This window comes from Poecilia latipinna, unplaced genomic scaffold (assembly GCF_001443285.1).
Source record: "Poecilia latipinna isolate Pla-1442-1.1 unplaced genomic scaffold, P_latipinna-1.0 Scaffold973, whole genome shotgun sequence".
In the NCBI taxonomy this organism is placed as follows: domain Eukaryota; kingdom Metazoa; phylum Chordata; class Actinopteri; order Cyprinodontiformes; family Poeciliidae; genus Poecilia; species Poecilia latipinna.
The window spans coordinates 124,772-146,020 of NW_015113589.1; the positions used below are offsets into that span (position 1 = coordinate 124,772).

A 21,249-nucleotide genomic window follows, 5' to 3' on the forward strand; every position below is an offset into this window, starting at 1 on the left:
AATCGCCTAACTTAAGTTTTTGTTTGTATATTAGTTGTTTTTTAATTCAAAGAAAAATGGCAAATAAATATTTTGAAGGCATAAACTAAGGGTTGAACAAATCTGCAGGCTCAAATCTTGCGTTGGCCTAACTCTTAAACTCATTAAACAAATTGTTTCTGCTGAAACTCAATTTCATTCATATAGTGTATGTTTGCTGGGAAAACAAATCAACAAGACTCCTTTGTAAAAATGTATAACATCTACAAAAATAACAAAAAAACACCTCAGATTTTTTTTAACCAAATAGTGTCCGCCGTCATGCAACAGCTGTCAATGCTGTGTCAAATAATCAGATTTATGAAATACACTGTATTTACAACAAAATGTAAAGGCCTTTAAAGTTTCTTGTCTTTTTTCAGATAAAGGAACACTAGATTTCTGCAGTTTTATTGATCACAATGTATATAAATATGTACATCATGTCTCTATATGCCTAGAATCCCCCAAGACGAAAGTTTTAAACCCTGAAACCGTTAAAAAAAACTCAATCCGTGACACTGAAAACATTTCATGTCCTGAAACCTGAATATAACCTCTAAACATGTAGATTATATCGCAATAACTTATTTTCTTAGTGACTTTAGCATGTCTGCAGGACCAAAGAGTTGACGGGTTTAAATATGCAACGTCCACAAGAACTTCAAAATGTGGCCCCATCAAACTGAACAGAGTCCGATAAAGAGTCAAATTTGATAAAGATTTGACTGTCAAAGGGAAATAACCGAGTAGTCTCTAAAGAAAACTGAAACTGATCAGTTTGATTCTCTTTCAATAGATCTGTGTATTGTGACAGTATTTTATTTGGTCCTGTCAGTACCCGTCGCTGATGAAATGCTAGATAAACTCACAGAATTTAACACAGTTTTGTTGGATTTTAAACGTCTCTGAAACCTTTTTTGCTTAGTGAAGAGATTTTAAAAAGATTTCCTTCGATTCTTCATCTGAGTCACCAACCTTCAACCATCAGACTCGTCTCTGTGTCTCCTCAGACGCCTTCTGATTGGCTGATCAAGTATTCGGGTGTTTGAGTTCGGGCGGGCAGAGGCTGCCTTGGAGAGGGGGATGAAGACGATGGATGGTGCTGGTGGCGCCCTCTGAGGGAGGTGTTGTTGCCGTGGTGATGGTGAGCACCGTGCTGGGAGGCGGGCGGAGGAGGGGTGGGGTCGCGAAGAGACGGAGGGACGGCAGAGGACTTTATGGGGACGATGCGAGTGTCCATGACCTCGCAGTCGACCTGCATCATCATCTCGTAGCCCTTAGACGAGTTGTAGAGACTCTCTGCGGAGGACGAGACCAGAAAGGTCAAACCCAGGAACCAGGTCAGTAAACGCATCATTTCCTGTTCTCCAGATGTTTTAGATATCCAGACAGACTCACCGTTAACAGACATGGCTGGCATCACCAGAGACATTTTAGGCCGGCTGGTTTTGTTGTGGCTGATGGCAGGAAGTAACAGGTGGTCCTGCAGGAATCAACACATTTTGATTGATTAGCATCTGATGTTTAAGATCTAAAATCATAAACTGGAACCGAAATGTTTTTAATAGTCTCACCCTCCTGAATGACACGACATAGAACGTGTCTTCCCTGCGGTCAATGGCATCCAGGAAGTCGCTGTAGGTGACCTCAGGACCAGGAAGTACCCTCAGCTGACTGCAGGGGAACAAGAGCCAGAAGAAGAAGCTTAAAAACTCAAACCAAAATATTAATATTCTGTTTACCGAAATGTAAGAACTATGGCAAAAATGTTCTGTTTAGTTCAAATCAAGCACTACGGATAAGGAAACATCTTTAAAAACATATAAAAAGATGTGATGGCCAAAGCTGCAATTCAGTAATAAGATGGAATCATTCAGTAGTCACTGTGAACATATTTGATGTTTCCAGTCTCAGAAAGGAGAAGCGTTTCTGCTTGTTTGTGTTATTAGAAAAAGCAGAATGAGCTGCTGCTGAGAAAAAAACTGATTTGAACTGAGAAACTGGTTGTAATATTTGTTAAATGAGATAATTCAATGTAGTTAAGCTCCAAAAGTATCAATATTACATGTCCTTCCAATTCAGGATTTGATTACTTCAAAGTTCAACTTTATAAATTTAGAAGAAAACAACTGAATTTCTTGAATTTTATAAGATAATTTTGGTATTAATTATTTCTTTTCAGGTTTTTTTGCACCTGTAGTCTGTCAAATGAAAAAAAAAAAAAACTGTCTTCTTTACTCATAGTTAGGTCACCTTCTTAATAACAGTCTTGTTGTACCTTTCTATGGAGCGGTGAGCCTGGATCGGCAGATATCTGGAAATGTTTGCCTTCCTCAGTTGAGCTTTCTGTTTCAAAAGAAAGATACAAAAAAGGTTTGTCTTGATTTTTTCAAGTTAAATCCTTTACAACTGAAACTGTGTTTACGTGCTGCTGCCTTCCCTGGCTAAGAAAGTGTTCTAAAGGAGATCTTAATGAGTCTTTTCCTGGTTATCAAAACTATTTTTATAAAGTAGATGATATCTTAAAAATATGGATATTTCTCACCTGGGTGATCTTTGCTTTTTTGGCCGTCTTTGCTTTTCCTCCAGACTTCTTCCTGTCGATTTGATGTCGATGAACCCAACCTCTCAGCTCGTCTGCAAGCCTGGAGTCACAGAGATCTTTCAGTTTAAGTCGCTATGAAAAAAAAGTTTTGTTTTTTTTTCCTCATTTTTAAAAACTAGCTTTAGTGTGTCCATATGGATAATCTCATCAACAAAATGTGCAGCAGCTGCTCAGATTGAGCAAAAACAATCCGAGGAAGTCTAACTGAGATCTATCAAACCAAAGATGAACACATTAATGAGTTGCAGGTTGTGAAACAAACAGGGCTGTTTATGTGACTAATTTTTAACCTTTACTAATGAAATGAGAAAAGAGTAATTAGTGAACAAATACAGCAAAAGGTAATTCAAGTATTACTTGTCCCTGTGCAGTTTGAGGGGCTTAAACATTTGTTTACAAATTTCTCCTGAGGAGGTGGTAAAAAAAAATGAAGCCGTGATAAAACGAGATATTTCGAAAAGGGCAGGACTGACCTGAGAGACTCGGAGCGGTTGAACTGTCGGCAGTCTGAGGAAGTGAAGTAACGTTCGATGTCTGGCAGAACCAGATCCTTCATGTCACTGAACATGTCACTCAGGTTTCTGCCCACCAACCAGAAAATACAGGACAATGGTTAGACACTAGGAAAGCTGCTGGGAGAAATAAAATAAATAATCGTGTTTTTACTAAATGTAAGTCTGTGCTTTAAATTAAGATTCTTTAAATAAAGTTGGTAAAACTCCTGCAGAGAAACTCTATGTTCCACATGTAAGAAGTGAGGGATATGTTGTAGAAGCAGCTTTGTTGGGTGTCTAAATAAAATGCAGGTTTCCCATTCTGGATAGCAATGAGTTACAACAGGGTGCAACAAACAACACAATGAGAACTGGGACACCAATATGAGAAAATGACCAAACAGCATCATTTATCCGCTGCACAACAGAAAAAAAAAAAACAAGATAACTTAAGTAACCAAATCTAGCATTTGAGTTTTTAATGGTTGTTTAAAAAAAATAATAAATTGACCACTTGAAGAATTTATTCTGCAATGACTTTTGATCCTATCTTAAGTAAAAAATGTTCACAATACTTCAACTAAAAGTATTTATTGCAAAGTCCTTTGAAATATTAGCAATACAACAATATTTACACAATCATACATTGAGTAGCCCTTAAATAAGGGTCAATGTATTGCTAAAAAAAAAAAAAAAAAAAAAAAACTACATTCTACATCAGTCTGTGTTTGTTAGCATAAAGTGATATTGGGTTGTGAAAACAGTCGCCTTCAGTGTAATAGCTCGTTTTTTTTTAAAACTTAGTGTGATTTCATTCATATAAAATTAATCAAAATTTCACAGTGGAAGTTGTAGCCTCGGTTTATTCCCAGTCTTTTCACTGCATGTCAAGATAATGTGCTTACAGCGACTGATTTGCCTCACCGGAACTGATAAGACTCTGGAGCGTATCTCTCCGCCTCTCCTCCCTTCCACCGCTCGTCGCCACCGGACTCCGGTTTCTCCGGTTTGTCCTCAACTTTCTGGAGAGGTTGAGGATCAGCCTGACGCTCCTGCTGCTGTTCCATCTCCAGCAGCCGGCGACCCGTATATGACACCAGATCTTCCTGCAGACCGGCCGACAGCTTCCTGTCTGTGATGCTGCAGAGATAAACACCAAACTCATTTCAATCTCAAATATGACCGTTGTGTGTTTTCCATATATTCCATACAGGACAATATAGTTTGTGCTTTTACTTTGTAAAAACAACAATTGGACACTGAATGACACAATAACAAGCTGAGATGTTAAACTAAATCATATCATCCTAATATTTTGAAGAAAGCCATGAGCGGATACCTGACGGGGCCAAAGCTGAAGGTGATGAACAGCAGAACCGCCATGACACACACTGCTCTCTTGTTGCTTGCAGAGTCGCTGCTCTGAAACACAAAGAACATAAAAATGGAAATTTTGCTTCACATATGCTGAATCTCAAAAATGTGTAAAATTAGCTTTCTATTTTGCAAACGTGTCCATTTTGCTATATACCGAAAGGAAACGCTTGCATGATTTATAGTTTTGTTGTGTTGTTTTAATCAACTGGATTAGCAGGTTTCTCTGTTTCTTGTGCGTTTTCCTGTCAGTCTTCAGGTCTTGTTATTCAAGTTTCCCTGTTTACCACATGCTTCTTCCTCTTCTTCAGGTGTGCAGGTGCAAAACCAACAGAGTAGAAGAAAAAGCTGCTCTCCATATGTAGTTTTAAAGACATAAAGATGCTTGCTCTTTGTTTATTTGGCCGTTTTTAAAAACAGCTTAAATTCAGCTCTGAATCTCTTTTACACTGGACCTAAAAACAAACTTCTTTTAACTCTGCTTTTAACTGAATGGAGCAAATTTTATTACATATTTTTGTTTCCTATTATTGCAACTTGTTCTTTCTTCAAACCTGTCCATCCTGTCTCACCGCCACTCACCTCCTTCACAGCCAGTCTCTCCCTCAGCGCCTGGTTCTCCCTGCGGAGTCGTTCGTTCTCCTGCTGAGCTTCCCTCAGCTGAGCCTCCAGGTTCTGCAGGTACTCCTTCTTTTTCTTTCTCGACTGGCAGGCAGACTCTCGGTTCTTTATCATCCTCTGTTGCCGCTTTAGCACCTTCATCTGTGCAAGGAAAATTTGGAAGAGGGAAGGAAGTAGGCAGAAATGATTCAGAATTCAAAATGGAAAAGAAATCAGCTAGACGAGTTAAAATCAGCAGCAGAGATCGAGGTCGGTAAACCTTTATCATGTGGATTTATAACTGAAAAACTGAAAAGTTTTTTTTTCTCTGAGTGCCAAGCAAAAATGAAAAGATGTTTATAAACCTCTGAGTAATGAACTGTGGGTATTGATATTAGTTTCAGCACATTTACTGACAGAAAAAGAGCAAAACATTGTAGCCAGCCTTCAACCTGGCAGGGTTTTGTTTCAGCGTGAGTCACTGCATCCACCTACTCACATCAATATCGTTGGAGTTGTTGCTGGGTAACGGCGTGGTCGCCGGGACGATGGGCTTGCTGGTTGAGGAGGCAGCTGGGCTGGAGCAGTGCGGAGGGATGCTGGGGGACACGGGCTCCATTTTGACAATAGCCGGAGCCGAACTGAGACAGACGGACGGAGAGAGGACGACTGGAGGGAGAAAGGCGCGACGTTAGCGATCAGACACAAAGCTAATTACTTTACCTGGAATTTAAAATCAGAGGACAAAAACTTTGGAATTTATCTGGTAGTTGCATTTGATTTCACATGAAAAATACTTGAAGATCTTCATTCTTTAACAAAATAAATAAGAAAATGTATAAATACGGCTAAAGGGACAATACTGTCCTACCAGGTCTGTTCTGATCCATGGAGGGCAGCCCCTGCAGTATGAGGGTCTTCGCTGGTGCAGGGTTTTGGGGGACAGGGAGTGTAGCAGCAACACACACCGGTCGGGGCTGGATGGGAGGTTTGGTGCTCAGAATGGTGCTGGCTTTTAATGTGCTTGGCAGGACTGGTAAAAAACACAAACATTTAGGTTATTTCACATCACAAAAAGATATATTCTGTAGCAGTTTCTCTGTGTTGTGCACCACTGTTCTGAAATGCTTTCCTCCTCGAACACACTAGATGAAATGACTAACTACTTTCTCCAGCATGTTATTGAGTTCAGAAGAAGCTTTTTAAATCAGTTCTCCCTCAACATCAAGTGTGAAGAAACAAGAAAAGGTGGAGAACAGTTGGTGCTACAACTGGAAATGAAAACAAGCAGTTCAAAACAAACTTTTTACAACTTCATGTTGTATAATGTTAGCAAATCTCATATTTTAACAAACAGGGCCTTTGATAACATCATAAATCAGAACATATGATTGTACTGGTCACAGAGTGACTTCTCAGCCACTCTGTTTATTTGGGGTGAGAGACCACAACTAAAATCCACAAAACTTTAGTTTAGATGCACATAAAATGATCACAATTGCCCATTTCAATAATTAGACACCAAATATACGTTAACTTGGTAACTTTCCTCTGATTCTCAACACCAATCTTGATCTCGTTTTCAACGTTTTCTTTTCAAAATAATTCCTATGATCCTTGTCCCAACGAGGAAATGTCTGTTTTTACTGGGTATAAAATTCCTAAAACGTAGCAAAGCTCATAAATATACATACACTTTATAAAACAAGACAACTGGGCAGATGGAACTATGCAATAACTTAGAGATCCTTCATGCTTTCATTAAAGCTAATTTGGAGTTACCCAAATGCCGAAGGCCTTTCAGTATGAAGACTAGAAACGTTCCATTTATCCAAAACTCTGTATTCGGTTACAACCCACCACAGACCCTTCTTCTTCTTTCCCACACCTATACAGTACTCCCACCATTGTGTGGGGGCTGCCCCAGGGTCTGTGTGCAGAATACCTCCGCAGATGAGTGGAAGGTAAACCGAGCTCTCTATTCAGGCTCTAGCGCTGACAGCTCGCAGATATGTGCAGAGAAAAGAAAAAAAAAAACTGCCAACACTAAGCACGAGTGGAATATCCTGTTTTCAGATTTGCATGAACAAAAGGTGTGGAGTCCTAATGTAATGCTTGTCTCGTGCTTCTTATTGTGTCAATATAGAAGAATACTGGAGTAAACGCTTCAGAAGAAGCCACATACCTGCAGTTTGTGTCTGTATTCCATTGATGACTGCTTGGACAGATGTTAATGGTGTCTGCAGCTGAGTCTGTGTCATTATTGGAATCTGGGACTGGGGTGGGGGTACTGCTGTCGTTGCCACGGTTACCTCCATCGTCCCCAGCGGAGGAGACAGTACGTCTCCATACATGTACGGAGGAGTCGGAGGGTTTTCGGCTTTAATTGTAACCTGGAAAGGAGATGGGACAATAAGTTTGTGTTCTTCCCTCACAGTCAGGTCATTACTGTAAATAAAAAAAATTCTTAATCATTCACCAGGTTAAGTAAAGGTTAAATAAATAAAAATAAATAAAGATTACCTCTTTACACTATTACTTTGAAATATATCTTCAGTTATTTATTAGTTTCCTTTAATATTTTTTTTTTTTATTCCTTTATTTAACCAGGTAAACCCCATTGAGATCCAGATCTCATTTTCAAGGGGGACCTGGGCAGAAGTCTGCAGCAAATATTAAAAGATAAGCATCCAAATCATGACACAAACAGTTCCGTTGGTCTATTTGTGTGATAAAACAGCCTCCTCAATCATCTGAAAAATCCCACCTGTGGGTCAGGAGACGAGGTCGAACAATCTGACTCCAGTGAGGAAGCAGGAGAGGGAGGCTCAGCCTTGACCTGGAACACTGAACAGAAACAACATAGCCAGTGGAAACACTGTGAAAACACAATGTGCAAAGATTAGATTAGGACAAACTCAGCTTACACATTTCCACAGGGAGCGGCTCCGTCAATGTCATCTCATTTTTTATCACCGAAGTGTTTCCTAAACAGAATCGAAACAAGCACACAAACAGAGACGGATGTTGTGATATTAAACAACATTATGACTGGATAAATAAAGCCCTTTAAATGCAATTAGATGCATGCACCAAACTTAATGTTAAATGAAGAGCAAAAACCTTTCAAAATGTTGCTAAATGAAAATGTTGCCCTTAAAGGAAAGCAAAACAGATTTTATAGCAAATATCAATGGATTTCTTCAGTTCTGCCAAAAATAATAACATTTAATAAACATGTCAACATAATTAAAACCTGAAGCAGATTCTCTTTCTTAATGCTATGCCTGAATCAAAAATAATTGGTTTTGTCAAAAAGGTAAAAAGGTAAACTGTACATACACCTCTCAGGAACAATGAGCTGCATAAAGCTGGTTCATGGAACGAAAGACAATGATTTCTGCAAAATCAATGATCTCAACTGAGCTTCCTGAGTCAATCTTTTTTCCATTTTGTATGATCTGATTTGATAACTTTTAATACAGTGATAATGTCCACCTTATATTTAATTCTTTGTTGGCTTTAAATTAAATTAAATTATTTCATTTGAGAATAAAATAGCACCATGTTAGGAAAACATTACAGATAGTGGGCAAGACATCTGTTGCCACCACTACAAAAAATAAATAAATCTACTGCAGGTGTGAGCATCAATTATAATGAAAAAGACAATCCAACAGGCCAAATATTATTATAGATTTTATATACTTTAATTTAATTAAATATCATCATTAACCAAACATTTTATTCAAGCAGTCTTCTTGGATTATAGTTGTAAGTTTAGAAGTATCTATACTTGATGTATAGCAGGTGAGTAGTTAAATTCCTGAGAAGATTTTTTGTCTGTATTCATAAGTTTCTCAGACAAAGGAAAGCAAAACAGCACTAGATTCAGTAAATTGAGCTTTGCTGGCTCTCTGCAAGAAAACATGAAAGTGAGAAAGTTACATCTTGTATGGATAAATAATGAATAAAAATGCCACGGATCCTTTAATTTGAATTCATTTGGGATTTCAAAGAACCATGCAACCACATAAACAACACAAGTAAGCTTAAACTGTTCAGCTAGTATGTTTTCAATTAAAAAGAAGTGGTTTTGAGTATTAGAGTTGTTACGTTTTTATTTTCACACTGAAGCCTACAGGATGAGGAGACCTGCAGATGTAGACAGAGTCACTGCTTCTAAAAGCTGAAAGTTTCCACAGGCTGAGAACGAAGCGTCTCGTGTTGCAGAGACGACTGATCCGTGAAACCAAAATGCTAAGCGATGTGATCCAAGGGCCCTGAGGTGAGAGCCACAGGCGACCGGACGGTGTGTACCTGTGAGAAGGTTGTCGTCAAGGTATCGCCATGGCGACGTGCGGTTATCAGGATCGAGGGTGAGCACCAGGTCATTGTCAAACTGTGAGGAGAGGTTTGAGAAAGAGAGAGTGAAGTGGAAAAAGTCAGGAAACGTGTCCAAACAACTGCAGGGTTAGTGTGTCTGAGTGTGTGTAACTGAGTGTGTGTGTGTGTTTGTGTTACTCAGTCAGGCGACACACACCATCTGCCTGCACTGTGCCCTGACCATTCATTTGTGTGAGCTGCTGCTTCGACAACCTGATTATAATTGTATATAAACCCAAGAGTTTGTTACCAATGACTTCTGTATTCTGTATAGTTTGCTGCAGCTGCTGGTTACAAGCATTTAAAAAGAAAATCTCTGCCTAAATAACTAAGTCTGTGGATAAATAAACTTAAAATTTAGGAATTGACATTTACATTATAATCGGGTTTAAAGAACTCAATGACATGATGCTGTAACCCTTACAATGCAGACCGAGTCAGCAAACTGCAAAGAGATTCCATCAAAACCATCACTAAACCAGTTCCTCAGAAAACTGCAAACTGTCAGCACTTTGTTTGACTTTTCAGCCACTCTGTTAATAAAAAAAACAAAGCACAAGATGTTAACTGTACAGGTTTAACCAGGATGTAGCTCGGCACTGACCAGGAACAAGAATCCATGCCAAATCCAACACCTTCAAGCATTTGAACACATCCTGAGCAAACTAGTGAAAAATGTCAAATGTACAAGTAATTTCCCACTGTAGTTTGTTAAAATATTCAACCTTAGAAACTTCACTACTGTGCAATAAAATGTTAAAGCAGATTCATAAAGCTATCTTTCAAAGATAATGCAAGATTAACATCTAAATGATATTGTTCCTTCCTTTGTTACATTTAGCCTCTACTCCTTCTGAAATAAAAATACTTTGATAGTTGGCAAATTTACATAGCTGAAAATAAGGAACATGCCAATACAACAGAAAAATTCTAGTGTGTCAGCAATTTAACAATGTTTCTACATAAACTTCACTTTTCATATAAAATTCCAGTCAAATTTGTCTGCTAGACAAACACAAACATTTATTTTTAACTAACTACTTACAATTAAAATGTTTTTACAACAATAAGCATTATACTATAATTGATATTCCCTTTTTATATTTTCAGAAAGGAAAAACCTGAGCATCACAGGTTAATATGTGCCTATGGTTTTTATACAGTATATCTGCTTTTGTATGTTAACCAATACACTGTAACTGATCTAATACAATACAGATACAAGAACACCAAAGACAGACCTGATATGATTTGATTTGATATAAAACAATCAAGTAGAACAATTAAAATTTTTGCAACTTTTTGTGAATAACTAAACTTTCATGAACTAAACCGTAACTAAACAGTCAGCAGAAAATGCATTTCTATACTGTCAGACAAAAAATAAAATAAAATTACAAAAGGTTAACTCAAAATATAGCCTTCACTAGAGTAAAAGCTAATGTCCTTGTTAGAATAATTAGAACAAAAAAATATTAAGAACAGCTAAACAATAAGAGGACACGTTCTGGTAAATCTGTTTTTTTGCACTTGTTATCTATCCAATAAGTTCTTTTTTCAGGAAGTAGAGTTAATCCATTTGATTGGGTGAAATAAAACTGAGCTGACGAAGTCTGATTAAATTATCCCGTAAAAACTGATGCACCTGGACGTCATTTAAAAACATTAATCTGTAACCATGGTTCTGTTCTCTTCACTTGATTCCTTTGTGACACAAATTGTGCAGAGAAACTTGCTTTTTTCACTGGTCTAACAATCTGAACTGTCAAACTTACTGTCATTTTTAATATCTCTACATTATATGGAGCAGGAAACATTCATATCTCTGCCCCTAAATTATAATTCAGATTATTTATTCTCATTAATCCTAAGAGAATTATTCGTACTAATATTCTTTGTATCAGTTTTAACGAGAGTGTTAGTCAATTCATCCAAGTTTAGAGAGTACAGAGTGAATTATCATTTAGAAGGGCTCAAATTGAGCAATGAATGCTGAGTGTCAGCTGCAGTGAAACAAAAGCTGCAATGCATAGACATATTTTCATGACCGTACCGATGGTTCGTATTTCAAGCCTTGACTGAAGTCCCCGTCCTCTCCTTCCTCCATGCTCTCGCACTTGAACAGGCAGGCATCTGCAGAGGAGACAAAATGTTCAAAACATCAGCAAAGAGCAGGGAACAAAACTCAGGGGCAGATGATGAAGCGAAAAACAAGCTGGTCCAAAACCAGAGGAGAGTCAAATCAGCCATTTTATTTGCATCTCTGAACATGTAAAAACAGTACTTGGGAACACTACCGAAACATCACCAAAAATCATTCAATCCAACAAGAAGGCAACGCTTTGAAAGAAACAAAATTGAGACACAAACAGATTCAGTCATGCATCAGTTTGACTGAAACTGCATGCAAATGTTCTTTCACAAGTTAAACCTCAAAACACAATTAGAGGACAGCAAATAACAAAAATTTTATTGTTAGCCTCAAAGATTTTGATCTAGATGTTCAGTCTTCTCACATAAATGAGTTGAAAGAACCAGGAGCATCTTTGTGACTTTCTGCCTGGCAAAACCTGAAACATGTATAAATAGGTCTGCAACAGCCAGTTGAAACATAATGTTAATTCACAGTTTAGAACTGCATGAAACAATTTAGAGACAGAATCCAGTTCAGTGAGTCATTTTAGTTTTTACCATTTCATCTGTTTTCAATAGTACCGAATTAACGTTTTTGCTAACAATTACTAGCTAACAGTGACAATAAACATGTGATATTCTCAATGTTTTTTACTTCATATATTGTTTTAATTTTCTAACAGAATGTTTTTTTCTATTATTTTGTTGCAGATATTTTAATTCTATATGGATGAAAGATTTTTTTTTTTTTCCTTCGCTCAGAATCTGAATTAACAAATGAGTTGTTTCTACAAACTGTGATGGCTGAATGGATGTACAACGTTGCCTCTCACATGTTAAAAAGCCTTCACTAAAGGAATTTGAGAAGAATCAGATAAACGCTTATGAACTAGATTCCTCCAGCAAGAAGGAGGAGAAATCTGTGAGGTGACACAAATATTTTAGAAAGTTACAATGTTCACTGACAGCAGCCAAACTAAATCTCAGGCAGAAGTTTAACAATGTAAATGTGTTTTTTAATATCTTTATCAAACTCGGTGGCAAAATAAGCTACAATCTACAGAGATATTACACATAAATGTGTCAACTACGAATCTTTATGAGATCACATCAGGAGATATGAAGACATGTTTCTATTTAGTCTGGCACACAAGCGCTGTTGTTTGTAAAAAAGCTAATTTTATGCCTCATTTACAGGAAACAAGCAAAGTGGTAGAAAATGGTACTTCTCCCATCATGCTTTGCGTTCTCTGATGAGCCACACACTGGACTTTGAAACTGAAATAAAATGGGGACACTTCAGCTTTTACTGTGAGATCAGATTCTGTTAAGGAGAACAAAAAATCAAAAGAAACATTTTTTAAATCAGTTTTAAAATTCCATAGGCAAATGATTATACTTACTCAAGTGAATTTACATTAACAAGTCAAGTAATTGGTAAAAGAAAAGTATCTGTAAGGTTTTAAGTCTTTTCCTGCTTATTACATGAAAGAAGTCACCTTTTTGAGCTACTGAAAAAAGAATAAAGAAATGCAACATAATCTATATGATCTCGCTAAAAAGCAGAAAAAGATTGTTCCTGAACTTTAACTTTTCAGTGTTGCAAGAATTTGAGATTGCAGGAAATCGTAAATGTGTCTTCTGAAGCAGTTCAACTCAACCTACTTTCTGCCAGCCGTAAGTAATGATTCACCTACCCTTAACCTAAATCTAATCACGTTTACTACTTGACTGGAAGGGGCGAGAAATAGCTTTGTCCTTCGGTCCACAGTGAGCCATAAAACTGCTCAGTTTGACTGTCAAATTTACCTAAAAGATCTGAGGCGGAGTGGGCAGACAGAGTTAAACAGAGAAAACATATCAAGTCTAAACTTTAAGCTGCAATCGCAAATAACACCTCAACAAAAAGTCTCAAACACATCTACTGACTGTTCATTAGAAACTGTCAAAACCACCAACTAAAAATAAACATGACTGATATCAATCAGCACATTGGTTGAGATGTGGTGGAGTCGACTGCTACAGTCAGTCTGCTACAGGTGGGAAAAGCAAAGTATTTCACCACAGGAGGGTTAAATGTAGGCCCTTATGAGATTCTCAGTAAAAAGAAATAATAATAATAAAAAGATCTTAAGTAAAAATACCTCAGTATCGCAGTATTTACACTATATTTATGCATAGCATTAACGCATTTCTTTTTATTTAATGCTAAAACAGAAATAAATAAAACATTATAAACATAATCTAAAATGAGTGTTGAAATGCCTGTTTTAAATTTAACTATTTTGACTTTTTTGTCATTCTGCTGTTTATAAAACAATATAAAGTGCTACAAGATGACGTCAGCTGGTTAATTAGTCAAACTATCCGTTTCGTCTAAATTTGTCTTTCTTGTAAGCTATGGAAAACAGTAGTAGCCTTTATTCAGCCAGCTGACCAGCAGTCTGCAACAATAGGTGAGGGAAGGGGCAGAAGGATTGATCTACATCAAACTAAAGAAAATTTTGGTAGCTACAACTCTCTTCAGCATTTTATTACAACCACTTTAAATTGTAAAAATAAGTCAAAGAAACAATTTAGTGGTTTTTAAAACATCATTTTCTAATAGTATAACCAGCCCATAATAATGATATTGAACTGAAGTCTAACACATATCAATAAGGACTAACAAATATTTTCTTTAAATTGCTGATTAGATTTTAGTTTTGGCACAAGATCTAAATTTCACACATCTTTTAAGCTCACACCTGAACTTGAAACGAATGATTGAGATGTTAAATATTACTGACTGTCCTGAACACATATTGATGATGAGACAAAACTGGATTCAAATTTGGGCTAACCTGCTAAAAAAATATTAGCATCACAACAATACATTGTATGTTCTTCTTCCAGCAGCAGTAAAACCATGGCTTAGTTAAAAAAAATAAAAATAAAAAATAATCCCATGCTAAGCAATTTATTTCCAAATTGTTTTACCAAAACCACTACAGGAGTATATTTCACATGTTACAGCTGCAAACTTGATTAGAAATGTGTTATTCTGACTATTAGCAACTAAACGTCTGCAATCTTCAGTGATGTTTTGATAAGTATTGTATCATTAAAACACAGTGATAGATTGTAGGAAATAGCGGGAACTCTTCTTGAACTAAGAATAGGTTTAGATGAAAATCATGTCAACAAGAGTCAATAAAGCGGCAATTTTAAAGAGAAAAAGTTAGAGGAGGTTATGTAAAACGTGCGATCACGTTCCCAGCCAGTGTGAGGATGATAAACAGCTACGTCCGGGTTAGATGATTGAGGAAGCAAGTTCAGAGTAACGCTAAAACCGCGTGCAACACGTATCACAATGAAAACCAACTGAAATATAAATTACAGTTGTAAGACTCGGGAATAAACATTAAAAACGTGTAAAACTGAAATGAAAATCTTGTAACGCCCTGTTGGCCTCGCCTCGGTGCAGCAGTTAGCGCACCCAGTTAGCTTGTAATGACAATTTTAGCCATTTATCTTTATTTATAGAGGGATTTAAAAGTGTCCTTACCCCAATCTTCGCTCGTCAGTAGGTTATCAGCGAAGAATCGGCTGTCCAGATCAGACAGTAAATCCGCAGTCATCGCCACAAAGGCGGTGTGTGTTTGGACAGCAGGAGTCTGCAGACGTGATAACAGCAGCTAAACAAACATAGACTAGATAAAACTCTTAGCTTTATCCTCAAGCTAACGCGCTAATACTAGATTTGGCTACCATTTGCGACATGAAGTAATAGAATTTTTTTTAATCGAGTAGAAAACTGGATTTTTTTCATGCCCTCCAGTCAAGTTATCGATCCTTCGTTTCGTTTTGCATATGACAGACTAGGAAACGCATTTTCCAGAAGGTTACCGCCTACTTTTGTTGGTTTACCCAATGAGAGTAAAGAAGGCTCTGATCGACGTAGATAAGAACCAATGAAATTGCCGAAAGACTTTGATTGGGCAGTTAGTGAACCTATTGTTAAACAGGAGCCTGTGGGACATCCCTTTAAAGAGGATTCCGTCCAATAAGATTGCGGATGTTTGAGTGACAATAACACAGAGCCAAACAACGCGATAATTTCCAGTGCAAACAAAAATAGTTATGAGAAGTCTCACGTGGATTCAAGCATTGTAACAGAAAAGCTGGCCTGTATCAGACTAGAATGTTTTCCAAACATTCATTGTCAATTTTAGGAAAAAATTAAACATTTACAAAACATTGATTTTTATGGGATTAGGACCAGTTTTGAAATGCTCTGCATGTGCCCGGCTGGAGCTGTTACATAACCGAACAGGGAAGAGGTGGTTATACTAAAACTTTTGCTTTTTCAGTGTGGAAAGGGTAATCTAAAAATCAATTTCAGTTAGGCAGAAGGTGAGTCATGCACTGTAAAATCACAGTGGCTGTTGCTTCATCAGAGGGGGAGTTTGTTTGAAAAAGTAAGACACAGATTCAATTTTTGAGTTTCCATAAAAGTAAAGTCCAATACATTTTAAAAATCATTTTGAAATTTGAGATTTGTGCATCATATTTTAGTATGCATTAGATAGTTGTTTTTGACTTACCATTTTCAAAAAATAGAAATTTCATTTGTTGTCTTATTGTAGGGTATCAAGTGTAAAATGGAAGCATGCATATGCAAATTGAGGCTAAAAAAAGTCCAAAAACTGAAACTGTACAGTAAGAGGAGCGCAAGAAAAAGAATACTATTCAGTTATTAAAAATAGCACACTCAAATCAAAAGAAATTTAGGATAATTTTCTTTCAGAGTGTATAATATGTGTATATTTGTAAATTGAAAACAGGAACAGAGAAATTGAAAATGGACTGTATAAATAACAGCAGTAATTTTGTGAAATGAGAAAAAGTGAAAATAACAGCAGTGAAGAAAACATTTAATGAGTTTGACTGTTTTTGGGAATAGTGATGAAGTCTAACAGCTGGTGGGAGAGAGGATTTGTGATAATTCTTTGTGCACCTAGGATGCAGAAGTAATCACTAAAACGGTTTTAGGGATAAATGTAATACATTTATTATTTTTTTAAGCATCAATACTTCTCTCTGAAGACAAAAAAAATCAGATAAGACATAGTAAATCTTTAAATCATTGCAAAAAGAAAGAAAAACTGTCAATTTAAGGCCTTAAACACATTTCTCATCTTAACTTATTCCATAACCAACAATTGGATGTTAAGACTCTTGTGTGTTTGTGCTGTACTTTGCTGCTATTCTCTTCTTTATCATATTTCCTTTACAGTTTAGATATTTTTACTGTCTCTACACTATGAGAATGTGAATTCCTTGTTTTTGGACACAAGTTTGGCTGAAGAAGCTAATTTTGATTCTGACTTCTGTTTAGAAAGTGTGATGATGCTAATCATCCGTGAAGTTATTTGCAGCTGTGGTTGCTCATTATTTCATGTTCTCTCTAGGCACTTGACTGGGCACTTGCACTTGAGACTCTCTCAAATAAAGCAAATAAAGGGGATATTCTTGCCACTAATATTTTTCATATAGATTTTATTATTGGCACAGAACGTATCTGAACTTTTCTCTCCTGGATGAAGACACTCTTAACTCTTAACTTTTATTAACATAGAGGCTGCTTTGAACCAGGGTCCTGGTGTTTTGGTGATTGATTGCTCTGTCTTCCAAACCCACCAGAGGCAGATGGCCTTTCAGACTGAGCCAGGCTCTGCTGGATGTTTCTTCCAGCTAAAGGAAGTTTTCCTTTCCACTGTCACCACATGCCGGCTCAGAATGAGAGATGGCTGCAAAGTTAACAACATCATGCAATCAACTGTCACTGTCACTATGTACGTTCATTTCCTGTCAGACATCACTTGTTTTGATGCCTATGATCCTTGTTGTCCTTTGTTGCATCCTCTGTTTAGGTCAAGTGCAGTTATTTTTTATTTATGGATTTCTTGGTATCTTGTGTTTAGATTCATGAATTACATAATTTATTCTCAAAATGGCATCTTGTTTTAATTGGATACATTTACATAGTCAGCCTATTATTTCATGTCTTTCTTGTCATCTATGTCCATGGCGTTCTTCAAACTCCTTTATAATTTAGTGGTTCTGTTTGTGATTGGTCACCTTATACCTACATATCCACAGACAGAAAACCCAAGAATACTTTCAGAATTAATTACTTAAATCTTAAAGTATAGCCTGAAAGCCATGATTAGAGTTCAGATTCCCATTTTCCCAGCCTCTAATGCTCAGATGTAAAAGGTCTCAGCTTGAGGAAGAGGAAGGAGGACAGAAGGAGGACAGAAGGAACATGTGGAAAAAAAGACTGAGACAGACAGAAGGTTCATTTTTCCTGACAAACCGGCAACAGTACCTCTGCCCTGCAGTCATATTTTCTGTTATCTTGTGGTGAAGATGCTCAGGTTTGTGATTTTCTGTCATGTCTGGTTCCTGATCCCTGATGTGATCGACGGTGTTGAAAACTCCACAGGTACAGACAGATCTCTGTTTTTTTTATACTTCTAAATACCATTTATATTGATCATACAGCTAATAATGTGTGCTCATAATGGATCACAACACTTGATGATTGATATTCAGCTTTATTGTGTTACTTTTTCCATGGTGATTTCAACTGATTAAATTCATAAAATCTCCCATAAAGAATTACAATTTTAGTTCAAATATTTTATCATGTGTAAAAAATTACTAAAGCATATTGAATAACTACCTCGTTTGTAATGCCATTAGAATTATAATATAATTATATGAAACAGTACAGAAAAAATGAAGGTCTTACAAATATTATTCTGTATTTTTTTGTCAATATTGTTGAAAAATATTTCACATTTATTTATTTATTTATTTATTTATTTATTTTGAACACCACCATGTCCCAAAGTTTTGTCACAATTTTCCAGTACAGTTATTATTTTAGTCTTAGTGGATGACAGTGAGCATGTTTCCATGAGATAAAACAGGAAGTGCAAGCAAGACAGGACACAAGGCTAAAAGTTGACTTCCAGTAAGGTGTGACTGTCATAGTTAATATTAGAGTCATCCAGATAAACTACTAAAATTATAAACTAACATTTGAGTGAGTATAATAATTTTTTTTTCCTTGTAATTTGGAGGGAATCTCAAGAGCTTCAGTTTGCTTGTCTCAAAATAATGTTCAAATTCAAAAATAATTAACTGATCACAAATAAAAACTAAATGTTTTTTCATTTAATTTTAATTAAGTTTGAAGCAAAACTGAATTTTTTTAGTTACTACATACATGTATGAATTTATTGAAAATTGCAAACGCCAGAGTAAAATAAATGATTTTCATAAGCAATAAGAGCAACAAACTTATTTTTAAATTGGAACATAAATATAATAATGGTTTCCAACTCAGATCTTCAGGCTAAGAGCTTCAGGTTTTTGGCCAGTCTCTCTCCATCAGAAGTGATCCGGGTTTCCGTATTGGAGGGTCATCACGTGTGCTTGCCATGTGGGGGGTTTGCCAGCTCCAATGTGATCTGGACTCATCAGAACCAGAGGATCCTGGTGACACGGCAGAGCAGCTACCAGACCAACCACGACCGTCAGCATTATGTTCTGTTGGGTGATGGTGGTCTCTGCATGCTGAAGCTCGAGGACTCAGACAGTGGAGAGTATGAGTGCAACCAGCGGCTGGTGGCTGAGCTGCAGGTGCTCACAGGTATGATGAGAATGCAGCAACAGTGTTAAATACCAGCTAGGACATCCTTACTATTGTATATGAGAGGCTATGTATTCCTGAACTGTACACTGCAATCCTTAAAGTGGTAAAAACTAAAAGTCAGTCATCATTCTGCTTCTGACCCCCAGGACATGACTTCACTGTATCTACAGGCAGGACGCTTCTGCTTCCCTGCAGAGGCTCCTCTAAGTCTAAACACAAGTGGTTTAGACAGAGAGAAGGGCAGAAGGAGGAGGTTATCTTCACCCGTTTCAGAAATGGTACAGGGAAAGCAGAAAAAGACGCGAGTCGCCTGAGCTACATAAATAACGCACTGCAGATCACAAAGCTGCAGCCAGGGGACGCTGGAGAGTATCTGTGCAACAGAGTTCTACAGGCAAAACTCACCGTCCTGGAAGGTAGCACGGTCAAATGTTTAACTGGTTATTTTGTCCAAAATTTTGCAGTAAGAGCAAGAAAAAATAAACAACTGAATTATTGATGATGAAAACTGAAATATAGATTTGATAGTCTTTTTAAGTAACCTGATTCTAACTGTTATTTTTTCTGTTATTATTCTTTATTATGTATTTGCAGACCTATTTATCTTTGCTTTGATTTGCAATTTCTTGTTCCTTTTTAAGTAATTGATTAGAAATATAAATAGTTTATATTTTTTTAAATACAATTCATTCCATAGAAATGCAAATTTGTAATTCTCGATGATTCCACCTTTAAATAAGGAAAAATAAATTGAGGTCAGTGTTTAAGCACCAACAGAAGGATTTGAACAGAAAAGACATACAAAATGTATAAATAAATAATTTCTAAATGACATTTTTGTTGTCAGTATTGACAGCAAAATATACTTAATTACTTACTCATAATGCTTGTCAACTGGTAGATTTTAAAATTTGAGAACTACATTTCAGAGCATCCTGTGCCAGACAGCATCCCGTCATCTACCACAATAAGAACAATCTCAGCTGTGTCAGGTAGGTTCTCCTTTCAAAATCATACATTCAGTCTGTTTATTATTTTTTTTAAAGACACAAAAGAAATTCTGCAATGCACAGATTTTTACATTTTGTTTTTGTTTTTAGTTGTGTTTGAAACACAGAGCTCACCAAAGAAGAGACCAGAGAATGGTCAGCCACACACAGTTAAGAGCAATAAGAAATCATCTCAGTATTATTCTGTGGTTTAATGATCATTGTTTGTGCTTGTTTTTAGCTCTGCTGCTGGTCGCTGTCATTGGTTTGGGGTTAATGATCGTCCTGATCGCTCTAGTCTGTATTTTCCTCACCAGCATGAAGTGCAGAAAGAGAAGGAGACACAGATATGCAGGTGTTTATTTATGCATTATTTGGTTATTTATCTGATTAATCTTCACTTTACTTTAATTCAGTTTTAGCTTTGAGGATGAATAGTAACGTTGTAAAAAGATAATTACAAGTAATTATAACCAGAAGTGTGATACTAATATGGCCATTAAAGCCATTAATCAGGTATTTAGGAGCTGAGTCACTGGCGCTACCATCTATTCAGCTCAATGTTTGATTTAACAGACATCTAGGAATGCAAATCTTGAGCAGAAGCCTTCAGTTTACCTTTTCTTAAAGGCAGATTAACAGCCATCTGGATAAAGATTTTAATCAGCTAATTCCTAATTCACTATATTAGGAATTCACTATTAATATAGTGAATTGAGTTACTACGGGTGACATTTTATGAGCATTGTGCATTCTTTTCATATTCTTACATATCCTGAATTCAGACGTTTCTCTGTTGTAGCAAAAAGACGAGAAGAGACTGAGCTGCAGCTGTGGATGACATATAACGCCCAGACTGGTACGTAAATAACTTATACAGTTGTGGTCAAAAGTGTACATACACTTGTAAAAAATCATGCAAATATCCACATGTGGATA

At 36.7% G+C, this 21,249-nt stretch overlaps 2 protein-coding genes across 2 annotated transcripts in view; one reads left to right on the forward strand and one right to left on the reverse strand.

Annotated features, from left to right (window-relative positions):
* Positions 1-415: 415 nt before the first annotated feature.
* Positions 416-15,482, reverse strand: atf6b (activating transcription factor 6 beta). The gene is made up of 17 exons (XM_015050048.1): positions 15,161-15,482; positions 11,534-11,613; positions 9,415-9,496; positions 8,022-8,081; positions 7,862-7,941; positions 7,280-7,487; positions 5,966-6,127; positions 5,594-5,763; positions 5,077-5,256; positions 4,460-4,542; positions 4,045-4,260; positions 3,100-3,207; positions 2,567-2,666; positions 2,300-2,367; positions 1,596-1,695; positions 1,420-1,504; positions 416-1,320 (listed from the first exon to the last, which is right to left on the reverse strand). Exons 1-17 carry the CDS (start codon positions 15,231-15,233, stop codon positions 1,028-1,030), a joined length of 2,148 nt encoding a protein of 715 aa, XP_014905534.1. The 5' UTR covers positions 15,234-15,482; the 3' UTR covers positions 416-1,027.
* Positions 15,483-15,946: 464 nt separating this feature from the next.
* LOC106958254 (uncharacterized) overlaps positions 15,947-21,249 on the forward strand; it is a 10,354-nt gene continuing 5,051 nt past the window's right edge. Inside the window, exons 1-7 of the mRNA XM_015050049.1 lie at positions 15,947-18,103; positions 19,013-19,318; positions 19,468-19,737; positions 20,251-20,313; positions 20,422-20,466; positions 20,552-20,665; positions 21,113-21,169. Coding sequence (XP_014905535.1) covers positions 18,028-18,103; positions 19,013-19,318; positions 19,468-19,737; positions 20,251-20,313; positions 20,422-20,466; positions 20,552-20,665; positions 21,113-21,169 — 931 coding nt within the window. The 5' untranslated portion in view covers positions 15,947-18,027. The remainder of the gene's footprint in view (positions 18,104-19,012; positions 19,319-19,467; positions 19,738-20,250; positions 20,314-20,421; positions 20,467-20,551; positions 20,666-21,112; positions 21,170-21,249) is intronic.